Source organism: Pipistrellus hanaki (assembly GCF_964339955.1).
Source record: "Pipistrellus hanaki genome assembly, chromosome: 11".
Taxonomy (NCBI): Eukaryota; Metazoa; Chordata; class Mammalia; order Chiroptera; family Vespertilionidae; genus Pipistrellus; species Pipistrellus hanaki.
Genome location: NC_140513.1, coordinates 51,775,055 through 51,798,920, shown reverse-complemented (window position 1 = coordinate 51,798,920; position 23,866 = coordinate 51,775,055). Strand labels below are relative to the sequence as shown.

Below are 23,866 nucleotides of genomic sequence, written 5' to 3'. Positions count from 1 at the left end.
TCTCTCGTGGCTGGCATGTTGCCCCGAATGGCTTTCAGATTGCCTTGAGGAACACATACTTACAGGCAGTGCTTAGGATGTGAGAGGGACTTAATGTGAAGAATATGCACGTATAGTGTGCATGGAGTTTAAATGTCCTTGCCTTTTATCTCTGCTTTCAGCTTACATCCTTTATTTTTTATTTATTTATTTAAAAAAATATATTTTATTGATTTTTTTACAGAGAGGAAGAGAGAGGGATAGAGAGTTAGAAACATCGATGAGAGAGAATCATTGATCAGCTTCCTTTTGCATAGCTTCCTACTAAGGATGTGGCCGCAACCAAGATACATGTCCTTGACCCGAATTGAAGCCGGGACCTTTCAGTCCGCAAGCCAGTGCTCTATCCACTGAGCCAAACTGGTTTTGGCTCAGCTTACATCCTTTAGCTGCTGATAGATTGATCTGTCTTTAACTTAATCCTGACCCTGCCACCTTTCTGCTCAGATCTCTGTGAGGACTCACCATTGCCTCCCGAATTGAGTCCCGACTCTGACATTCAGGGTTGTTCCATAATTTAGCTCCGACGTACACTTCCAGACTCAGTGGCCATGCCTCCCTTTGCACCTGGTGCTTCAGCCACAGGCACACCCGCAGGTGACCTGCACTTCCCTCACTCAACGGCATCTTCCCCCTCGGCACCTGCCCCATGCCAGCATCTGGGTTACTGAGCAGGCTTTCAAAGTGAATAGTTCCTAACCATGCCCACTTCGTAACAAGTGTACCTGGGGGAGAGAATATTCTGGTGACTCTACAAAAGAAGTTGTTGGTTTTTATGGACTGAATACACTGGGCAAGTCCAAAAGCACACGTGGAGGTGGGATGTTTTGAACGACTTACTGAAATCCAGTCGATGCTGCCGGGATGTGCACAGGCCATCACTCCTCATCCTTATGGGTGCTCACGGGCGATCTTAGCTGCAGAGCTGCTTTTTTGTAAATTCAATCTGTGGAATATGAGCATGGCAGACATATTGATTTTTCATTTACTTTGAACCCATTTGTGAAAACCAGTGGTGTGTAGTGTGTAGTGTGTGTGTGTGTGTGTGTGTGTGTGTGTGGCCGAGAGTCTGGTGTGTAAATAAAAGCAATAGTTCTTATCCAGTTTAATTCAACAGCTTTTCCACCAGCACAGAAACACCCTAGTTTTCAGCACGGCACACAAACCGTCCTGCTGTATTTATGTATCAAGTGCTTCTCTGAGTGGTGAGCTCCACACGCAGCATCTCACGGGGTTCCTGACTCTGAAGCAGACATTGTAGCCAGGCCGTACAGAAGGAGACCAGCCGAGAGAGGTTCTACCGCTAAGGACTTGGCAATACCCTCCTCTAACCCAGGCGGTTAAACTCCCCAAGCTCATTTACTACCCGTTAGTATGTCAGGGATGAAACAGGAATCTGCCGATGTTTTTGATGCGAAAATGCAAAGATTCTCCGCTGCGCCCCAATCTCTGCAAGTGTAGCGGCTTGTTTGGGAAGACAGGCCCAGAGTTTGAGGGCTCCACGTGCCCCTGGGATATGCAAGCTTTGTTCCCGAGCTCGAAGTCACAGCCATCCAAATAGCCTAACACCTGGCTCGTGCATTTTTCACGTCATTTGTGTGTAGGGGCCATGACGTGTGCACACAGGGCAGTTCTTTTTCACGGAGCTCTAGAGAATGGCTGTTTTCAGGTCACTAGTGTGTCTAATCATTACCATGATGATCGTACCTTCATATTTTAGAAGCTTGAATTCACAAATGTAAGTTGTTTTGTTTTTTTTTTCAATCTTTATAACTGTGTTAAACTTAAATATTATTATTAAAAATAAGAGGTTTTCTGTTTTTGTTTTAATGCTTTTGAATGTTGGTTTCCTCTTGTGAGCTGGGTTCGGGTCCCTGAAACTAACAGCCCAACTCCTTGCCCTCACGTTTGAATGGAACCATAAGATGACGTTCCTGAGCCAGGGTGCACATTCTGGGAAAAGCTTGCGGAGAGACTGAGAACGGAGGTCATCGGTCCACTTTTACGGAAGCATGAGGGCGATCTAGGGTTTTGGGTTTCTCTTGGGTTCATTTATCTACCAGTCTTCTTTGAACATCTCTGAGCAATTACTGTGGACCTGGGATTTTCCTTAATATGATTTTATTTGTGTATTTGTTTTTTGTGTTTTTTTTTTAAATAGAGGAAATGCATGCCGAAATCTGCTATGCAGAGTGTCTCCTACAGAAAGCAGCACTCACGTTTGTGCAGGTAACGAACCTTCGCTTGAGAGTTCATATTGTTGGAGTAGCCTGCCAGAACTCCATAGAAAAAACACGGCTCCTTTGATGTCAGCGCTTCCGTTCTTTTGGCTTAGGGTTGCAATGAAAGGGACTTGTTATTCTGATAAGCCAGGGAGCTTTATTCCTATTCACATGTACGTAGAGTCTGTTTCAAACTTCAGTCTACTGGAAACTACTGCCTTTTAAAGAAACTGTCTTGCATGTACCACCCTAATTTCAGGACGCTCCTCTGTATGAAAACTGAGCTGCTCTCTCCCTCTGAGCTTGCTCCTATTGGTAGAGGGCTGCACACAGCAGTGGCCCGGGCATAAAGGCTTCCTCAGTCCTTGCCATTCCCTTCCTGCCTCAGTTGCTTCAGCAAAGCTCAGTTATGCATGCATCGAGAGCTACACTTTTCATGCATACTTCAGATTTTCTTTTTCTCCTTCTTTCTATTGTCATTCCCCTGTCTTGCTTTTAGTTCTTCCTTTGAAGGAGCATTTTAAAAAAGTCACTAACAACACCATGAATCATTTCCTTAGGAGGCATTTTCATTTCACCTCTAGGGACTGTTGCTACCAGTCCCTATCCTTATATCTCCCAATGCTTCTAAAAAATACGGGTGGAGGTGATGGGCACCGTGGGGCGGCCGTGGGGTGGAGATTGTAAGAGGCAGAAACTCAGTGTAATATAAAAAGAGTCTTCCTCAATCTCAGTGTTTCACATTGTATGGAGAATTACTTTTCTCTTTTGCTGGGGGTTGACTTCTTAGGTTGGATTCTGGTTTGGCAAAATTGAATCCATCGGGCCCATGACCCCGTTTCCTAAAATCCAACATATTATGAAGGCTGATTAAAAACAAGTCTTTCTGCTTTATTAAATAACCCTAATGTCAGTCACCGAGACCTTCGCTTTTTTCTGATGTGTTTCCCGAATGAGGATTTGACCATTAAATCTATGATTTGAAGGCTTATGTTACGCTTGGATACAAGTAGTCAAACGTCCTGGAGATATCCATGGCTTTCCTCTTCCGCATGCCTCCATATCCAGACAGTCTCGTGGTCATGCCTCTTTTACCTTGGGAAGAGTTAGCAGCTCCATCTCTTCCCCTTTCTCCTGACTGTAATTATCCAGTGGAGGTGCGCCTCAGCTGTTTCCAGGCTTAACAGCAACTGAGTGACTAATTTCTCTGACCTCCCGTTCATTCTCCATTGTGCAATGGAGCACCCTCTCAAAGAGGAGAGCCTCACCTTGTCATTTCTCTGCTTCAGCCTTGAGTAGTTCTCACAGACTGCAGCAGTGGTTCTGTATTAGAATGCCAGAAATGGAGGAGGCTTTTTCAAACCAAACCAGTATCTCCCCCAAGTTCCCTACTCCCCTCTTCCTGACGGCTGTAGGTGGCAGATATGTTGCATATTTGAGTGGCCCGGGTAGAGGTGGCTTTCTTATTCCTTGGTCATTCCCTTTGCTGTAGATTTCTGCAGCAGTGCTGAGGATGGCCAAGCACTATGTAATGCTTTCCCGCCTTCCCACTGAATTTTCCTTTGCTTGCGAAGTTTACATCTGCTTTGCCTTTCTTCACCAGGCTACTTCTTAATCATTGTGTGTGTGTGTGTGTGTGTGTGTGTGTGTGTGTGGTGTGAGTACACATGTGCTTTAAGCACTGATACTTCCTGTCCTGCAGCCCTCCCACCTTTGTGCTGTTTCAGCATCCTGCTGTGCATGTCTCCATCCCTATGCCTTCCTTCATCCCTGAGCACATTGCATTGCTTTCCTCTAATTTTGCATCCGGGTGCCCTGGTGTGAAATAGGCATTCAGCCAATGTTTGGTGAATCATGAAATGAAATATTCTTATTTGAGGCAGATTTTAATCTAATTTAAGCAAGTTGTTTTCTGGCCATTACTGCAATTTGCGTAATCACAAAATGCCTTAAACTGCCATGGTAAAAATTATGTACTGAATTTTGTATTTATTAATATTATAGTCATTTAAATGTTAGGTATTTAAGTAACTAATGAAATTAGTAAACTGAAGTCATTGTTTCTCTTGCTTCAGACAATGTTCAAGTGCACAGGAGATAAATACAAGAGCATCTCTCTGATATTAATAGCTTAGAAAAGTATTCTTGGAAATGGGAAACATGGAGCCATTTCCATTTGCATCATCCATTATACCAGGTGGGGCAAAAATAGGTTTACAGTTGTGAGTACACTAAACAGCGTTTATTCTTATATTATTGTTCATTGTATTATTTCCCATACAGACAACTGTAAACCTCCTTTTGCTACCCTATAGTAACTTCCTTCTAGCAGTTATTTGATAGGCTTTTTAAAAAGACTCTTGGAACCTTAGAATGCTGAGTCTAAAAATGCCGTTCATTTAGGGCCACTGCCTCAATTTGATGGTTGATGACCATTAGGCAAAGAGAAGTGCGTTCCTCCTAACCCTAACCCTCCCCCCCAAAAAAAATAAATTTCATATTATTGACAACAAATTTAGAATCCAGAACAGTTATTTTTAGTTTGGAAATGTATATGAATGGCATTCACAATGATAAATGGTCTCTGCCTATTAAAATACCCTGTGAAAAAAGAACTGTAATGAGGACAATTATGTGATACCATAATCAATAAAAAAAAAAAAAGTATTCCAGGCAAGGAAATAAACCTTCAAACAAACAAACAAAAAGAACCGTAATCCCACTGGCTGGAGTATGATGGGTAGGGATAGGAAAGGCCTTACATCATATTTCTAAAGCCAACCATTTTGGATTCTATTGAACCAAGAAGAAAGTTGCTCATTCAAGTAGGTTTGTATTCACCTATATGGCCCGTAATTATGAGAGCTATTTCTTTAATTACTTCCTTAAAGTAATTTGAGGATTTAAAAAATGTTTCCTTTCAGTTGTCCTCTAACTTGGAAGAAAAATGACGAAACGGTATCTCAAATATAAAAGAATAAAAATGTTTTAATTTAAAAAAATGATGTTCTCAAAAGATGGTATTTTGTTCAGATCACACAACTACATAGCTGTGGGGAAGGTTTAAGAATCTCTTGCTGAATGATCTAATTATTTAATTGAATTGTTTTCAGGATGAAAATATGATCAACTTCATCAAAGGTGGACTCAAAATTAGAACGAGTTACAATATATATAAGTAAGTTAAAATTTAAGATGTGGGCTTTTTATTTATTTATTTAAAAAATATGTTTTATTGATTTTTTACAGATAGGAAGGGAGAAGGATGGAGAGCTAGAAACATCAATGAGAGAGAAACATCCATCAGCTGCCTCTTGCACACCTCCTACTGGGGATGTGCCCGCAACTACGGTACATACCCTTGACCAGAATAGAACCCGGGACCTTTCAGTCCGCAGGCAGATGCTCTAACCACTGAGCCAAACCAGTTAGGGCAAGATGTGGGCATTTTAAATCTTACCACAGGAAGTTTGTACCTTTGACCATGATCATGTGGTTTTTAAAGGATTTCTGTACTATGTACCATTTTTTACTTCAGAATTTTTGACTATGGTGTTGTTTTTTTATTTTATTTGATGTTGGTAAAAATGGACTTGATTTCTGGTTTATTAATTAATTACTATAGGACAACAGAATTTTAATTTCAATGTAATTTTAAGGGAAAACAGCTAAACATTAGCTGATAATTTATGTTTAGATAACCTTAGTATCTCTCTTCTAAAAACAATTCATGAATTTAAAATAACAGGTATATCTTTGGCCCTGCCTCTAGAGCAGCATTGCCCAATAGAATTTCTGCAGTGATTCAAATGTTCAATTAAGGTAGACCATGGTATTGTTCATCATAGCTTCTGCAACCTTTCTGATTTTTATCTTGTGGTTTTATCATTTACTCACAATGTTAAAACTCTCTAACTTTGATTCTGGAGGCATTTATTTCTCCCTTTAGTTACATCAATGTTTGCTTTGTATATTTAGAAACTCTGTTGTTATATATATATATATTTTTTTAATTGGTTTATTTTCCCAATAAATTAACCTTTTTATAAGTATGAATTTGACTTCTTGTAATATTCCTTGTGTTGAAACTCCCCAACCCCATATTAATATAGTTATTTATGTATTTTATGATTAATGTCTGTGTGGCATATATTCTTTTACTTTAAACCTTTAAAAATATTTAAATTGCATTTCTTGTAGTGGTGCATCACTGTGTCCTGTGTTTTTACTCAGCATGACAATATGTTTGCACTTGTGACTACCATTTTGTTTTTTCACTTTGCCTCATTTGTTTCTCCCCTTCTTTTGCTTTAATAAATTAAAAAGTACAATAAATGCTCCTTCTATTTTCCCAACTATAGCCATCTTTAATTTTTTAATAGTTGCTCTAGTGATTGCAATATACTTCTTGTCACAGTCAACATAGAGTTAATATTGTACCATTACACATAAAATATAAGAACTTCTCAAAAGTATAGTTTCATATTCCACCTGTTACCTTTTATATTACTCTGATGATAGTACATGTATGCATATTATAAACCTCACAATGCAGTGCCAGTCTTTTGTTGAAATAGTCTTATATTAGAGTCTTCTTTATGTAAACATATAGCTACCATTTTTGGTGATATTCATTTTTTCCCCCTGTGTATTTTCAGACTGAAGCATTTAGTATTTTTAGAGATACCTTTACCCTAAATGATTTGATAAAATTATATTTCATTCAAAAACCTTGGAGGGGGATGGATTGTGGGATCCTGATAAACTGTTTTTAGTTTTTTTTCTCAAAATATTTATAGAAGATATAAATGCATGTTAAAATTGATTGCTTCTAGTCATCAAAACTTAGAAAACTGAAGAAATTAAAATAGTCTTATAATGGCACAGACATATACGAGTGGAATGGAACATGGGGTTTTGAAACAGATGTGTCGTGTGTGTGTGTATTCACATGTACACACCCTTGTGTGTATTAAAATATACTACATTCCTACACATACATAAATCTATTTCAAAACATTGGAGGAAGACGGCGACTTTAACAAATGATTTTGGGAAAATTTGTGTTCATTTTGAAAAAATGACTATGCAAAATTAAATTCCATATAGATTTAATATTAGAATATTTTTAAAAATACTATTAAAACATAGGAAAGTGTTTTTTTTATAATCCTAAAGCATGAAGACCTTTAAACTTTTGTGTGTTTTTAAATTTTTTTTTTCACTTTGAAATAATTTCAGAATTTTTATAAGAATTTTCAGATATTCTTTACACAGTTTCACAAAAGTTAACATCTTATAGTACAGTTATTAAAATCAAGAAACTAACTGATTCTGCCGAAACCAGTTTGGCTCAGTGGTAGAGCGTCGGTCTGCGGACTGAAAGGTCCCAGGCTCGATTCCGGTCTGGGGCATGTACGTTGGTTGCGGGCACATCCCCGGTGGGGGATGTGCAAGAGGCAGTTGGTCGATGTTTCTCTCTCATCGACGTTTCTAGCTCTCTATCTCTCTCCCTTCCTCTCTGTAAAAAATCAATAAAATATATTTAAAAAAAAAGAAACTAACTGATTCAATATCATGAACTAATGTATTGACTTTACTCAATTTTCTCTAATTGTCCCATCAGTGTACTGGATGGTTATGAATTTGTGGGAGGTGAGACATAATTCAGCTCATAGCTCCTTGTATTTCCTGTAATCTGCAAGTTTGAGCTACAGGATTATTAGATTTAGGTTAAATTAATTTGTTTTAGACACATAATATAGATTGCATACATTATAATTACATCATAATACATAATATCTGGTTATTTCTTAATACCCTTAAAATGTATTTATCAATTTGGTAGGCAATTCCTGGTTATTATAAATTTTATATCTTTGCCATTGAGTTTAATTTTAATTTATCTTTTGAAGATGGGAAGGGAAAGGAAATGCATAGAAAATATATTAAAGTGAGAAATCAGTAAGATTTGCTTGAAGGAACAGGAAAAAATAAGAGGACAAATGGAGCTATTGTGATGGAATTTGCTTTCTTCTTTCAGTGTTTCCTAGTCACAAGCTCTAATTCACTTGGTCTATTGGAGACTCTGACGATCACACTGAAATTCATTTTTTTTTTTTTTTTTTTTGGTCAGTAGCATCTCAGTTAGTTGATGGAAGATAGGGTAGCTGAGGAATGGACTGCACCTAGGAAGTCCCCTCCACCGCATTGTGGGAGACTGGGAGACAGAGGTCCTGCAGTCCTACGTTTCCTGGGTCGTACTTGCTGGTGTTTGAACCTCTCTTGCTTTAAGCCCAGAGGATTAGTCCTGGTAAACAGTGTAGAAATGAGCATGCCATTTTCCCTTACTGATAATGACGCAATAGCTTTAAAAGTAAAACTCAACACAGCAGCACCCACCTATCACATGTGTCAAACACAAGGCCCGCGGGCCAAATCCAGTCCACCAGGCCTTGCAATGTGGCCCGCACCACGCTGTCATCACTGCACTCCGCTGTCAGTTTATGACATTGTCAGTTTATAACTGTTCAGTAAACCATTCGGCCCGCGATTTAGGCTGGATTTTAGATTTTGGCCCCTTCTCTGATTGAGTTCGACACCCCTAACCTAGATAGTCTCTAGAATTTTGGCCAATGACAATTATTTTATGGTGTGTAAGTGTGAAATTTGACTTAACAATCATTTTCAGAGTCATAATAAATTTATCTCTAACTTTTTTCTTCAACCCAGAGAATGTCTTTCTATCCTGCATATACTTCAGAAGAACAAAGTTGAGCAACAATTCTTCCATGAGTTTGAAGGGGGTGTCAAACTTGGAATAGGGGCCTTTAATTTGGTAAGTAAATAATTACATAGCCACCAGAATCTTTTGTAAAAGATCGTGGGTTTTCAGTGCCTTCTGTACTGCCTTTGAACCTCACCCTGACCCTCTGTCTGGGTTTGGCTAGTAAATGGTAGAGTGGGATCAGTTTTCTTCTGTTGAGACCCAGTGGGGGCTTTGGTCAGTATGTGTTGTAAAGTCCTGTGCATGCTCAGAATAGTTTTGGGTTGTACAATAAGGGAAGCATATAGCACTCTGAATGGAGAAGTAACATTTTTTGGTAAGAAGACCTAGGAATCCAGTTCCATTTCCACATCATAAATATTATTGCGGGGGGTGATGGGGAGGGGGAGGTAAGAGATCAACCAAAGGACTTGTATGTGTGTATATAAGCATAACCAATGGACGCAAGACACTGGGACGGGGGTGAGGTCATGTGCCGGGGGATAGGAGAGGCGGGGGGAAGGTCAATTGGAAAAAAAAGGAGACATATGTACTACTATTTGTAATACTGTAAACAATTAAAAAAATTAAAATTAAAAAACCCCACAGATATTATTGCTATAGAAATGACGGCTCTGAAATGAAATATAGGTGACAGAGTGACATAACTTGGGGAATGATTTTGATGTTCTGGGTGAGGTGAAACATTTGGAGTAGATACTTGTCAAATTGTGATATATTAGATTTTGAAATTTTATTAAGGTTTGACTGGAATCGTTAAAATAAATTGGCAAAGGGAATAGTATGCACGAGTGTATATGTTACCACAGCCACTTTGTTTATGAGCCCGTGGATCGATGACAGAGGTGGCTGAGCAAGGAGAGTGACCACTGTCCACAGGATGGGTCACCCCATCCACCTGATCATTAAAACCCTCCTCTGCTGAGGTCAGCCTTCAGTGAACATCCACATGCGACACATCTTCATGGCTTTTGCCCATTCAGAGAGGTCCATCCACACACTTCTTCCGCAGATCTTCTTGTGATCAATGTTCCCATCATGTTCTTCCCAGGTCCCTGACCATCCAAGCAAACCACGGGCTACAGCCCACGAATCGCATGTAATCACACATGTGGCCATTTCTCCTTCTAAGCAAAGTGAGAGTGAGCAGCCTGGTGCAGAGCTGGATGTAATATGCGGGGGGGATTTCCCTTCACCACAGCTCGGCAGGGATGTCCAGGGAGGGCTGTGGTGGGCAGCGGTCCACTGCTGGTGGGGCCTGCAGGTTGTGCAGAATACAGCACACTAGTGCTGTCTGAAGAGGACACTAAAAGAAACCTCACTGGAAAGGTGGGCCCCGAGGAATTGCCTTCTCATCATTTCATCACTGCGCGTGAAAGGAGCACGTCTTCTTTAGAGCATGCTGAGAAGGCCAGGTTTTCCTTTTTTTTTTTTTTTTTTTTTTTTTTTAAATATATTTTATTGATTTTTTACAGAGAGGAAGGGAGAGGGATAGTTAGAAACATCGATCAGCCGCCTGCCCCCCTCCCCCCCCACCACCACCACCGGGGATGTGCCCGCAACCAAGGTACATGCCCTGGGACCCTTCAGTCCGCAGGCCGATGCTCTATCCACTGAGCCAAAGGTTTCAGCAAGGTTTTCCTTAAAAGAAAAAAAAAATTTTTTTTTAGATTATTGTCTTAGCTAACTGAAATTAATTCACAAGTAATGATAGGAACCTGTGCAGTAAGTGATGATTGAGACACGTCTGGTGGATTTCAACTCGGTTCTAATTTTTCATATTACTGAATTATTAAAACTTGAAGTTGTTTAGAGTTTGACATTTACCTACAGTTAGATACACTAACATGTGAGTACACTTGTTTTGTTTTATTTTGTTTTTTTCTTACAGATGCTGTCCCTTTTACCAGCACGAATTATCAGACTACTAGAATTTATAGGATTTTCTGGAAACAGGGTACAAATTTAATTTTATCTCTGTTTTGTCAGTGAAGATAAAGTGTTATTTACTGAACAGTAGAGCAATGCAACATGTCCTCACAACCAACATGACAATCGTTGGCAATTTGTTTGCGGGATAATAAAGAGCCACTGGTCCTTGATCATGTTTTTTAGGAATTAGAGGTGCTTTTTCTACTGAAAGTTAAATTTTTTATCTCTGTTACCTAAATTCTGAGATTAAAGTTTTTATTTTTACTAAGATAGGTTGGAGCAAAAGTAGGTTTACAGTTATTCAGATGGAAAATAATGCAGTAATTAACAATACAAGAATAAAGTCCATGTTTTGTGTACTCAAAACCTTCCTTTTGCACCAACTGTGCTGTGCTTGCTGGACCTTCAGTACACTTGCGTGGTTCAAATTCGCTTCCTTAACATTTTTACAACCCCAGGAAATTGGCTAGATTTCCAAGTCTAACATTTTATGATTCCAATGATCAAGCATAGCTGCAGTATTTTGGGTTTCCTTGTGTTTTTACAAGCTTCACTGGAAAACTAAGCAAGGACATTTGTTTTTGTTAAATGTTACTGTATAACATTTATTAATCATAACATTCAACATGCTATTATCAGAGTTGCCTTATTGCAAAAGCCATCCCTGTTCATTAGGAGAGCAGGTTTTAAGAAATGTATGAGAATACGTATAAAAACCTGTAATTTAAAAAATTCTCCCCTGAGGATATGTTTTTTAATGATTTTTTTTTAAGAGCGGAAGGAAAGGAAGGAGAGAGAAAGAGAAAGAGAACCATCAGTTGGTTGCCTCCCATCATGCCCCAACTGGGGATCGAACCTGCAAACTAGATACTTGTCCTGACCTGGAGTCAAACACACAACCTTTTGATCTATGGGACAATGCTGTACCCAACTGAGCCACCCAGACAGGGCAAAACCTTTAATTTCCCCCCTCATTTATTCTACTGTATCTGTTCTTTATTAGGTATTTTGTACTTACAGTGATCTCTTCATGATATGTTCTGTCTATTCAGACTGTGTTTAGTCCTCCTCCTTCCCCTGGACCATTCATCTTTCACAGGGCACTCACTATATTCTAGTAAAGTCATGTGCTTATATACTGTCTTCTCTATTGGATGGAAAGGTCTTTGGAGACATAGAACCATATTTATTTCTACCCACCATAGTGCCTTCCACTTAGCTCCTCATTATGTTTTAATAAGTTAATATTTATATCAGAGAAAGAACAACATTTCTCTGAAATGAGCTCTGCTTTCCTCTCTCTCTAGAATCACATGATACAAAAGAATTTGTGAGATTGTCTTATGCCACGTTTAAATGTAAAGTTGGTTTCTAGTTGGGAATTATGACTATTCTAAGTTCTTGAAAAATGAACCCACCTTTGTGGTGGATGCGAATACAGGAGCTAGCATTTTAAAGTTTCTGAATGATTTTCCAGGAATGCTCTTCTCATTCTAAAAAGCATTTAATTCCCACAGGAATTGGGCCTTCAGCAGCTACACGAAGGTGCATCTGGAAGAAGCATAAGATCTCCACTCTGCTGCTTGACTCTTCTGTCTTTCCATACTTACATCTCCCTAATACTTGGTAAGTGCTGGCATACATTTTATGTCACTGTCAGTGGATTATCTTTCATCTAAGTAAAATTTTTGAAAAATAAGTAAGTGGTAATAGTCTAAATCTATCTGTTCGTTTATGAATAAAGATGGAAAATAGTAACATTTGTCAGGGATAGTGGATGGTTTCTTTCATTGAATTTTTAAAATCTGTTCATAGCTAAAAAAACAACAACAACATCTATAATACTTGTTGAAGGAGATCTATATTAGCATCCTAGATTTCCTTTTAAACTAAAATGTGCGCTAAAATAAGTTAATATTGCTATTAAAGCCATAAATTCCAATTAGGGATCTAAGACAACCACCTCCGTTCTTAAGAATTAGTGTGTCCTAGAGCTTTCTTAAATGAAAGTCACAGATGAGGATTGTCTTATTATATTTTCCAAAGAAATGAACAGCTTTCATCCTTTCCATGAATAGGCCTTTGCTACGTGTTAATGAACTTGGGAGAATTGATTATCGGGCTCTGCGTGTTTCCTGCAGACTGAGGCTGTTCCTGTTACGTTGCAGGGACAGGAGAGGTGAACCTGGTGGAAGCGGAGAGTCTCCTGGCACCCTTCCTGCAGCAGTTTCCAAACGTACGCCGAGAACCGCAAGTGTAGTTTCAGCCGCGATCCCCTGGCCGGGGCCACCGTTGAACAGTGTATCTCTTCCTTTCTCCTCAGGGCTCACTCATGCTGTTTTATCACGCCCGAATAGAGCTGCTGAAAGGCAATGTGGAAGAGGTAATTTCTTTGGGAGGCATTATTTGGGAAGTGGTCCGTGTGGTGGAGTTGCATCACATTCTCATTCAAGATAAGCCAGTTTAGCTGTGTACCCTGGACAGAAGCAAAGAAAAAAAACAACAACTGTAATTAAAAAGCCAAAATTAAATTTTGTGTGTGTATGCTATTGTATGTAGTAGATTACTGATTACAGTCTACATTTACACATAAAGTACATGAAACAGTTCATAGTAAAGTATACAAAATACAGATGTACAATTTAAGGGATTTTTTTTTTAAGCTTGACTGTTATCAATTTCTATCTATATATAAAAGCTAATATGCAAAACGTCCCCTTGGGGTTGGACCAGAAGCCTGGAAGTTTGATTGCTCTCTATGATGTGTGCTGTCCATCAGGGTGCGATGTGGAATGAAGGAAGGCCCCAGCCTGCAGCCGGAAGTCCCCTGATCAGCCCTGATTGCCAGCCAGGCCTAGGTACCCTACCTGTGCAAAAGCTTCGTGCACTGGGCCTCTTGCATTATATATATTGACTTTGGAATTTATCTCCTGTATGAGGTGCAACCTCACTGTACTACATGTTTGCTCTTCATCAAAGCGAATTATTCACTAATTACGTTGAAGAAGATGAAGAGCTTTTTATATAAATATTAGAGGCCCAGTACATGAAATTCGTGCATGGGTAGGGTCCTTAGGCCTGGCTGGCAATCAGGACCGATCTGTGGGGCAACCAGTAGGCAATCGGGGGACTCCTGCTGGCACCTGCCTTGGCCTACTCACCTACCTACTCACTGGCCCCACCCCCTACTTCCACTGTTGGTTGCCTCCCTCTGTAGGGCGACTAGTGGGGCGATCAGGAGGCCCCCACTGGCACCCATCTTGACTGGCCTGGGGCCAGCTCCTGATGGTCAGTGCACGTCATAGCGATTAGTTGTTCTACCAGTAGTTCCGCCATTTGGTCGATTTGCATATTAGCTTTTATTATACAGGGTTCTTACAAGCAATTGTCTTCTATACAAATGGGGTCAAACATATGTATTTTTCTTTGATTTTTTTTCTACTTATTGGATTTCTGTCCAGGTCAGTGTATGTAACTCTCATTCATTCCTTTTGATGGCTGGGTTTCATTTCTTAGGATGGATGTACTATGCCTATTAAAGTGGTCCATTATCGATAGACATCTAACTACTATAAGCAATGCTGTTGTAAACATGATTATATGTATATTTCTGTGCATATGTGTGATATGCTGATCATTAGGATTTCCAGGTCAAAGATGTTTGCATTTTGATAAATTCTGCCAGATTGCTCTACTGACTTATTAAGGCTATTCCATTTACACTCTTGTAACGATAGAATACTTGTTTCCAGTGATCTTTACCCAGTCTAGAAATGATCTCTTTTATTTTTGCCTCTTTCTTGGCTAAACAATGATAACCTAATTTTATTTTTATTGATTTTTATTTTTATTTTTATTGATTTCAGAGAGGAAGGGAGAGGGAGACAGAGAGAGATAGAACCATCAATGATGAGAGAAAAATCACTGATGGGCTGCCTCCTGCATCCCCTTTCCTGGGGATTGTGCCCTGACCAGGAATTGAACCATGTCCTGGTTCAGAGATTGATACTCAACTACTGAGCCCTGCCAGCAATGCTAATTTTTTAAAAAAAATATATTTTTTATTGATTTCAGAGAGGAAGGGAGAGGGAGAGAGAGATAGAAACATTAATGATGAGAGAGAATCATTGATTGGCTGCCTCCTGCACGCCCCCCACTGGGGCTCGAGCCCACAACCCAGGCATGTGCCCTTGACCAGAATCAAACTTGGGACCCTTCAGTCTGCAGGCTGATGCTCCATCTACTGAGCTCAACCAGCTAGGGAAAGCTGGGCTAATTTTTAAGTTTATATATTTTTAGTTTCTTTATATGTATATTTGTTACTCGTGTATCTTTTTAATTTGCCTATTCATCTTCGACAATTCTCTCATTGAGGTTTTTTTGTCTTTTTCTAGAAGATTTGATAAACTTGTTGGATAAGGGTAATCCTTTGCTACTTATGTAGCTGATGATATCTTCTCTCAGTCTGTCCATTGCCTCTTACTTTGTTTAAGGTGTATGTTACTCTGAAAGTTCTGACTTCTATGTCAGTCTTTTCTTAACGGACCTCTACATTTTATATCTTACTACATTCTATAACTTCCCCATCCCCACCCTATAAAGTTTCACAGCCGCCTCAGAAACTTAAACAGAGAGGCAGAAAAGAACTGTATCATTACATGTGAGGAAAGGAACATAGCATCATTTTGAGTGGTTTAGTGAGGGGTGATGTTGTTCGTTCTGTACAAAGTGTTTTATGTATTTTTCCATTAGGTTATTATCTCCTTGTGTAATATCTGGATGATCAGCTTTATGCAATTAACTTATAGGCACAAGAGGTATTTCGAAAATGCATGTCAGTTCAAGAGGAATGGAAACAGTTTCACCATCTCTGTTATTGGGAACTGATGTGGATTAATATATTCCTACAAGACTGGATGAAGGCGTATTACTATTCAGACCTGCTTTTCAAAGAGAGTAAATGGTCCAAGGTAAAGAGCAGTGCTTCCATTAATGTCATCTATTTACTAATAAGTATACAGGACTTATTAGGGACTATTTGTTCAGTAGTATGATATCAACATGCTTTTCTCCAAAGGAGGAAATTGCATTTAGTGCCTATTGGTTATGAATGCTATTGGTACTCAGCACTGCATACTTTAAAAGCCATCCAAAGAGTCCTTTTCGACTGCACGTATATTTAAAAATTATTAAATACCAGTAGTCTTGATAATTTTTTTTAGACTTTCCAATGCCCTGACGAGAAAGCTTTTCATAATAATCAACATTGATTCTGATCCATTAGTGAGAAGTTGGGAGTAATGAGATAATGATCTCTTGTTCATTTTGTCCATTTTCTCACCCAAGAGCGCTCTAGTTGTGTAGTAGGAAAATGGTCAGCAGTAAATGAAAAGTATTCACCTCATTTGGAACAGGCATGGCGAGTCATTTTATTTTATTTCTTTGATACCTCTTAAATATTATGTCTGGAAGACCTGTAGGTCATTCCTGATTGCAAGGTAGAAGTGCCATGTTCCTACGGATCTTCTATAACCAGGTGCTATTTTCTCTTCTTCCAGGCCACGGCTGTGTACTTGAAAGCTGCGATTTTGAGTATGCTTCCTGAGGAGGAACTAGAAGAAACTAAAGAGAATGTGGTAACTTTATTCAGGTGAGCAGCATACTACTTCTATAACCAACGCCTCATATGTAAAGAGGAGCACACAACTACATCTCCTTTTTTCCTTACTGCACTCCCATGCTTCATCTTCAGACTTCTTTAATTTATCTACTTATTTAACACAGGGACTCTTTAAAAATATATTTAGCTATGAGTCAAAGTGGCAAACTTTTAGCAGGAATTTTGAGCACACATTATTTTTTTGTTTTGTTATTCGGACTTTGCTACTGCATTTTGAACAGTTTCCTAAAATGGTATTGTTGGCAAAAGATGTCAACTATTGCTATGTATCAAAGATATTCTGTGATCAGATAAACTTAAGAAACACAGTTTAACATATTCTTAGTTTTCCTTAGTGTGTCAAAGCTTCTGAGAGGCTCTTCTGGGGAGTAATCTGGTTAGCTTTGTTTACACTAGTATCCATCCATCCATCCATCCATCCATCCCTAGCAGTTACTGACACATTAGGTTTGGGGAGGAGCCTGGACATTGACCTTTGGACGAGGTTTCCACGTGATGCTGCTATTGGCCTAGGCTGGGGAGCACAGCGTGAACACCACGGGTGTGAATAGTCTGTGTCCTAATGACTTCCTAATGACCTTTCGCTGGGCCGGGCTCTTCACAGACAGGTGGAAAGCTTGAAGCAGAGAATTGCCGGGAAGTCCATCCCTACGGAGAAGTTTGCCGTGAGGAAGTCTCGCCGTTACTCCGCCTCGTTGCCCGCACCCGTGAAGCTCGTCTTGCCTGCCCTGGTATCTGCCTGCCTTTGTTTCATTTACTGTTTGTGTTCTAGAAGTGAATGGCCTATTCCTAGCAGCAGGAAGTACGTGGTCTATTCCTAGCTTTTGTTGTGAAGTTTAGCTCCATTGAAAACCATTGTGTTGTCTGTAAGGTGAGAGCATTCATAATTAAATGATAAATATTACAGCTGATTTTTTTTTTTTTGACAAGTTCGTATGTTCTACCCATTATGATAAGGACTATTTGAAAAATATAAAATATTTTATATAAAATATATATATATAATATATATATATAAAATATTATATATATAAATTCTTACTTGATGACTCTGTAAGGGTAGGTTCTCTTTGTAGCCCATTTTATAGGTGAGGAAATCCAGGCAGAGTGGGGTGAGTTGACTTAATTGAAGCTGAGTTGAATTGTAATGCTAGCCCACATAGGTCATTTTCTCTTTTCTGAGTGGCCACTTTAAAAATGAAAAGGTAAAATGTTAAAAAGGAAAAGGAAACATGAAAATGATGGGAAAGTTGTAGTTTGTTTAATCCTGTGTGTACAGAATGTTGTTGTTTGAGCACAGAATCGACAAAAATGTCATGAGATGCTTCCTGTTCTTCTGTGGAGTTCTGATTTTTCGGAATGTGTGTGTGTTTTTCTCCGGGAGCACATCTCCTGGGGTGGAGCACATTTCCATGACTGGGCAGTGCGTGGTCCGAGCCGTAGTCCTCATGGTTAGATCACCAAGGCTAGATTTCATAAAAACTGTAATTTCAACTTAAATGTTCTCAATGAAGACTTTTTGAAAATGTACCAGGTATCTCAAATTGCTGTGGTTCGTGAGGGCTTTAGATTTGCATAGGTAGTTAGCACAGGCAGCTGTTTAGTGCCCGTTCGCCTCTGCAGTCCTCTGCTTGGGTTTCCTGATGTTTAAAATTTTTTATATTTTGTATTTCAGAGATTATTTAATTATTCCCCTTTGAAAGTTCTTCAGCTGTTCCCCCCACCCCCACCCCGTTTTTACTATTACAAACATGCTACAGTTCATATTCTTTTATATTCTTCTTTTTGTCCTTGGGCGTATAATTCTCTGGGAAAACTTTCGAGAAATGGAGTTCCTGGCTATAGGGTATATGCATTTAGTATTTTGACATTGCCAAATTGCCCTCCCTGAAAGCCTGAATCAATTTAAAATTCTACCAACAGTGTTTTACTGTTTGAATGTGTGTTTTTCTATTGGTGCAGTTGGACATGTCTGTATATGCCTACTTTAGTATTATACTTTCTCCTCTTGTGAACTGTTCATATACCTCACTAAGGTTTTTCATCGAGCGTTTATTGTTTGATCATTGGATTACGGGAGCTCTCTCTACCTGCCTTGAGAAAGAAAACTGTAGCCCCTACAAGGCGATAGGAGCGACCTGCATCCAGTGGCCAGGCCCGCAGGTTTCCTGCTTCAGAGACAGTCTCAGGGAACACCACCCCAGGACAGGTCAGTCTGTGCCCGTGCAGGACAGAATAGGACCACTCTCTATCTGAGCACAGATGGAAGTAAGAAAACCAGGAAGAGGCCCACATATCCCTCTTTCCCAGCTAATGTGGGAGCCGGCTGCTGTTTTCCCAGTGACCGCTTGTAGCTCCCTTCCTAATTCACTTCTGTCACTAATTTGTGCTTGGAAACTCTTTCTTCCTGCGTCACAGAACTTCCCTGAAAATCATCTAGAGCACAGTAGCCTTCTTGCTTCCCTAGGACTTCCATAAGCTAATTGTATCCGACCTCATTAAGGGTCTCCGGGAAGGGTAATGCACCGCACTGATTTCTCTAGATCGAAGGCAGTATAATTGGCTGGAATTGTGGTAATTTGGCTTTCTTCTTATAAATATTTCATCAGTAAAAACAACATCTTAAAAAGATCATCATCATTAAATATGCCATTGGTTATTGGATTGAGTTATGATGCTGTTAGCAACAAGAAACTGTTAGATGTGAAATAAAAGGCAGTTTTAGTAGTTTTCTACTAAATTAAAGGTCGTTTTGCTGCCACTATACTCAACTGCATTTTCCTCATTTCCGCTGTTTCCCTGTAAGAGGTTGCTTAAATAATATCTTCATCATGTTTCATTTCTAAGAAATACTAATTACCCTGCTTATTTCATACCTTTAAAAATAGGAACTGCACTACCAGGAGGATTCTAAAAATATTTTCAAGCAAAAGCACATTTTGCTTTTGGTCCAAAAAAAAAAATTCTCATCTGCTACCTTTTTAAATGTAATTTGCAATAAAAAAATCATTCGTTTATATTTTCAAGGGCTGTCATTCAGCCATATGGCCTTCAAATGAATACATTTTCTGCATATTGGATTGCATTACTGAACTGACACATGTTTTAATGGTATAAAAGAACCTGAACCCAGTGAAATATTTCCTATGTTCATTTCCAGTGATATCCTTGGAAACAATTTATGCAAATAATTGGCAGGTATTTTAAAATGTTTTCCCTTTACTTAAATGTAACAGCAAAGATTTATATTAAATAAAATTGCCCATAGTATCTGTTGAAAATATTATATTTATTTGCTTGGCTGGTGTGGTCAGTGCTTGAGCATTGACCCAGGAACCAGGAGATCACGGTTCTATTCTCAGGGCACATGCCCAGGTTTTGGGCTCAATCCCCAGTAAGGGATGTATAAGAGGCAGCTGATCGATTATTTTGATCAATGATGCTTCTATTCCTCTCTCCCTCTCACTTCCTCTCTCTGAAATCAATAAAAATATTTTTTAAAAATGGAATATTTACTTTGGTATCTGTAATTGATTATCTTCCAAAATGATTGACTACCAATAAGCGCTTACTAGATATTTTTTCAATGAATGAATACGTTATTTTTTCAGTAAATATACACTATAGTATATCTGTTGAATTACTTCACAGTATAAAAGACAAAGTTATATAATAAAATGAGAAAGGGAAATTATATCACTAAACTCCATATGAGATCCATAACAACCAAGGGAAACACACTTTCGTAGTTTTGTTGTTGTAAAGGACATTGAATAACCCTCACATAATTGCGAATGGGTTTTCATTCCTCCCTGTTAGGAAATGATGTACATCTGGAATGGTTTTCCAACCATAAGCAAAAGAGAAGACCTCTCCGAAAATCTGTTGTTAACTGTTGAAAAGGCTGAGGCAACTTTACAAAATCAAAGTGAGTATGAACCTTGGAAGCCTGGAAATCCTTACCTTTCCCTCTCCCCTGTCATTGCCTGCTCACATCCGCCTGTGCCAGTCCGCGTGCATGGCGAGGGCAGAAGGCTTGGGCTGCAGGCGTCTGGTGACCGCAGTGCAGGTGAAGGGAGGAGTGATACACACCGCACACATGGATGAGCCCTGGGCACAAACGGCTAAGTGCAAGAAGCCAGTCGCAAAAGACTGCATGTTACATGATTCCATTTATATGAGGTAATGACAATAGGTAAATCTGTAAAGACAGAAAGTAGACCAGTGGTTGCCTAGGATGGAGAACTGGGGTGGGCAGGATAGTTAAACGGTCTGGCATTCCTTTTTGGGGTGATGAACATGTTCTAAGATTGATTGTGGTGATGGGTGTACAACTCTAACACATGCAGGGAGTTGTGTGCTTTAAGTAGGTGAATTGTATGGTATGTGCATTATATCTGAATCTGTTACCAAAGGAGAGGAAGGGAAGAAGGCAGGCGAGTGCAGCACAAGGCACGCATGCACTTGTGATTTTATTCTGTGCCTCTCGCTATGCCTGCTTTTGCTCTTTAGTGGCCTTCACACTTTTGCAGACACAGAGAGCTGTTAGTTTTGAGTTTGGATCTTATCACCATTTTATTCTTTTACTCATTACCTTTGGTGACACTAGAGGCCCCTCTCCGCTTCCCTGGAGTGTCCTCTCCTGGGAGCAGCTGGCCTGTTAGAGAAGGCAGGTCAGGGCCCAGGCTCATAGTCCTGGTTCTGCAGCTCCCAGACCCTGGAAAATCCCCTCATTACCTCGACCCTCTTTTTAAAGAGGGAGTGATGGTGGGCCCGATAATATCCATGTTCTGCCCTTTTCTGTCTGTCTTCAATAGGGGATTTTTCTTTAGATAAACCATGCCATAAGTGGTAGCCTTTGTCTCTTGCCTGACCAATCCCCCAAGATAACGATTTTATCCTCTGGAGTAAAATGAAAACGTCTGTGGTGATAAGCATAGGAAAGGGCATGGAATTCAGGAGGAGGCAGCCGGAGTCAGAGCGGTGAGCTCATTTCTCTTAACTGGTCCAGGTCGCACTGGGGAGCACTGGCCTCCACTCAGCACACTCCCCGAGGGGCTTGCGCCCTGAGGTTGGCTCCAGGGAGGAGGGCCTCCTTTGGGTCTTTTTGTACTTGGAGCTGCAGCCCGAGGCTAAAATGTTTAGTGAGATTGCACTTTACAATTGTTAAAAACGAAACACATTATCACAATTGAAGCAGGTGAAAAAAGTATCTGTATTTTTGCTACAACACAATTAATTTGCAATTTTTGTATCGTCCATCCTACCTGGTTTTTATAGTTGCAACCATAATGTACCTAAATATATGATAGCCTCGTTTCTTAAATTTAATATATTATAAACTTTTTTTTTTTAAATTAAGGTACAGTTGACATAATCATTTTAGGTGTATAGTAGTTTAGTATAATAATTCAATATCTGTATACATTGCAAGATGATCACCACAATAAGTCTAGTTAATATCAGTCACCATACAGAGTTACACATATCTTTTAAGATTTCTCACTTAGCAACTTTCATATATTCAGTAGAGTAATATTAGCTATAGTCGCCATGCTGTGTGTTGCATTCCTGGGACTTATGTGTTTTATAAATAGAACTTTGTGCCTTTGGCTCTCTTCACCCATTTTGCTCGCCCAGCTCCCAACCCCTGACCTCTGGCTACCACCAATCTGTTTTCTGTATCTAATCAGCATTGGTGGCGTGGGTGGTGTTTTGATTTTTTTTTTTTTAAGGTTCTACATATAAGTAAGATCATACAGTATTTGTCTTTATCTGATTTATTTCACGTAGCATAATACCTTCAAGGTCTATCTATCTTGTTGCATAGCAAGATTTCATTCTTTTTTATGGCTGAATAATATTCCATTTTGTGTGTGTGTGTGTGTGTGTGTGTGTGTGTATACATACATATGTTCTTGCCTCTGTGGGTGTGTGTGTGACATTTTCTTTATTGACAGATTATTCCCATATCTTAGCTATTATAAATGATGCAATGAACATGGAGTCATATATCTCTTTGATTTAGTGTTTTCGTTGTCATTTTTTAATTGAATTTATGGGGGTGACATTGGTTAATTTATATAAATACCAGGTGTACAATTCTATAATACATCATCTGTATATTGTATTGTGTTCACCACCCTAAGCTACTAAGCCTCCTTCCGTCACCATTGATATCCCGTCCTCTCTTCTACCTCCCTCCACACCCCTTTCCCACTGGTGAGCACCGTACTCTTACCTGTGTCCATGAGGTTTTGTTTTGTTTTGCTTAACCCATTCACCTTTTTCTCCCAGCTTCCTCCACTCTGACAGATGCCAGCCTCTTCTCTATCTGTAAGTCTGTTTCTATTTTGTTTGTTAGATTACTTGTTCATTCGATACCACATGAGTGAAGTCATATGTGTTTGTTTTTCTCTGACTGGCTTATTTCACTTAGCATATTGTTCTCCGGTCCATCCATGCTGTTGCAAAGGGTAAGATTTCCTTTTTTTTTTTTTTTTTTTTTTTACATCCATTGTGTGCCAGTAAATGTACCTCAGCTGTTTTATCCACTCATGTACTGATGGGCACTTAGGCTATTTCCAAATCTTGGCTATTGTAAATAACATTGCAACGAACACAGGGGTGCATATATTCTTTAGAATTAGTGTTTCAGGTTTCTTCGAATATATTCCCAGAAGTGGAATCACTGGATCGTACGGAGTTCCATTTTTAACTCCATATTGTTCTCCACAGTGGCTGCACCAGTCATCATTCCCACCAGCAGTGCACGAGGGTCCCCTTTTCTCCACATCCTCTTCACCACTTGTTGTTTGGTGATTTATTGATGATAGCCATTCTGATAGGTGTGAGGTGATATCTCATTGTGATTTTAATTTGCATTTCTCTGATGCTTAGTGAGGTTAGAGCATCTTTTCAAATGTCTACTAGCCTTCTGTATGTCCTCTGGAATAAGTGTCATTTCAGGTCCTTTGCCCATTTTCCAATTGTATTACGGTTGTTTTTTTGGTTTGAGTTTTAAAAGTTCTTTATAAATTTTGGATATTAGCCCCTTATCAGATGTATCATTGATGAATATGTTCTCCCATGCAGTGGATTGTCTTTTCATTTTGTTGATGATTACCTTTGCTATGCAAAAATTTGATTATTTTTCCTTTTGTTTCCCTTTCCTGATGATATATATCAGAAAAAAAAAAAACATTC

At 39.3% G+C, this 23,866-nt stretch overlaps 1 protein-coding gene across 1 annotated transcript in view; it reads left to right on the top strand.

Annotated features, from left to right (window-relative positions):
- TTC39B (tetratricopeptide repeat domain 39B) overlaps positions 1-23,866 on the top strand; it is a 129,036-nt gene that overhangs the window by 82,479 nt on the left and 22,691 nt on the right. The window contains exons 7-17 of the mRNA XM_084898243.1: positions 2,201-2,268; positions 5,375-5,439; positions 8,994-9,099; positions 10,940-11,005; positions 12,498-12,606; positions 13,149-13,216; positions 13,304-13,363; positions 15,789-15,950; positions 16,539-16,630; positions 17,265-17,391; positions 20,480-20,588. Of these exons, the coding sequence (XP_084754369.1) occupies positions 2,201-2,268; positions 5,375-5,439; positions 8,994-9,099; positions 10,940-11,005; positions 12,498-12,606; positions 13,149-13,216; positions 13,304-13,363; positions 15,789-15,950; positions 16,539-16,630; positions 17,265-17,391; positions 20,480-20,588 (1,032 nt within the window). The remainder of the gene's footprint in view (positions 1-2,200; positions 2,269-5,374; positions 5,440-8,993; positions 9,100-10,939; positions 11,006-12,497; positions 12,607-13,148; positions 13,217-13,303; positions 13,364-15,788; positions 15,951-16,538; positions 16,631-17,264; positions 17,392-20,479; positions 20,589-23,866) is intronic.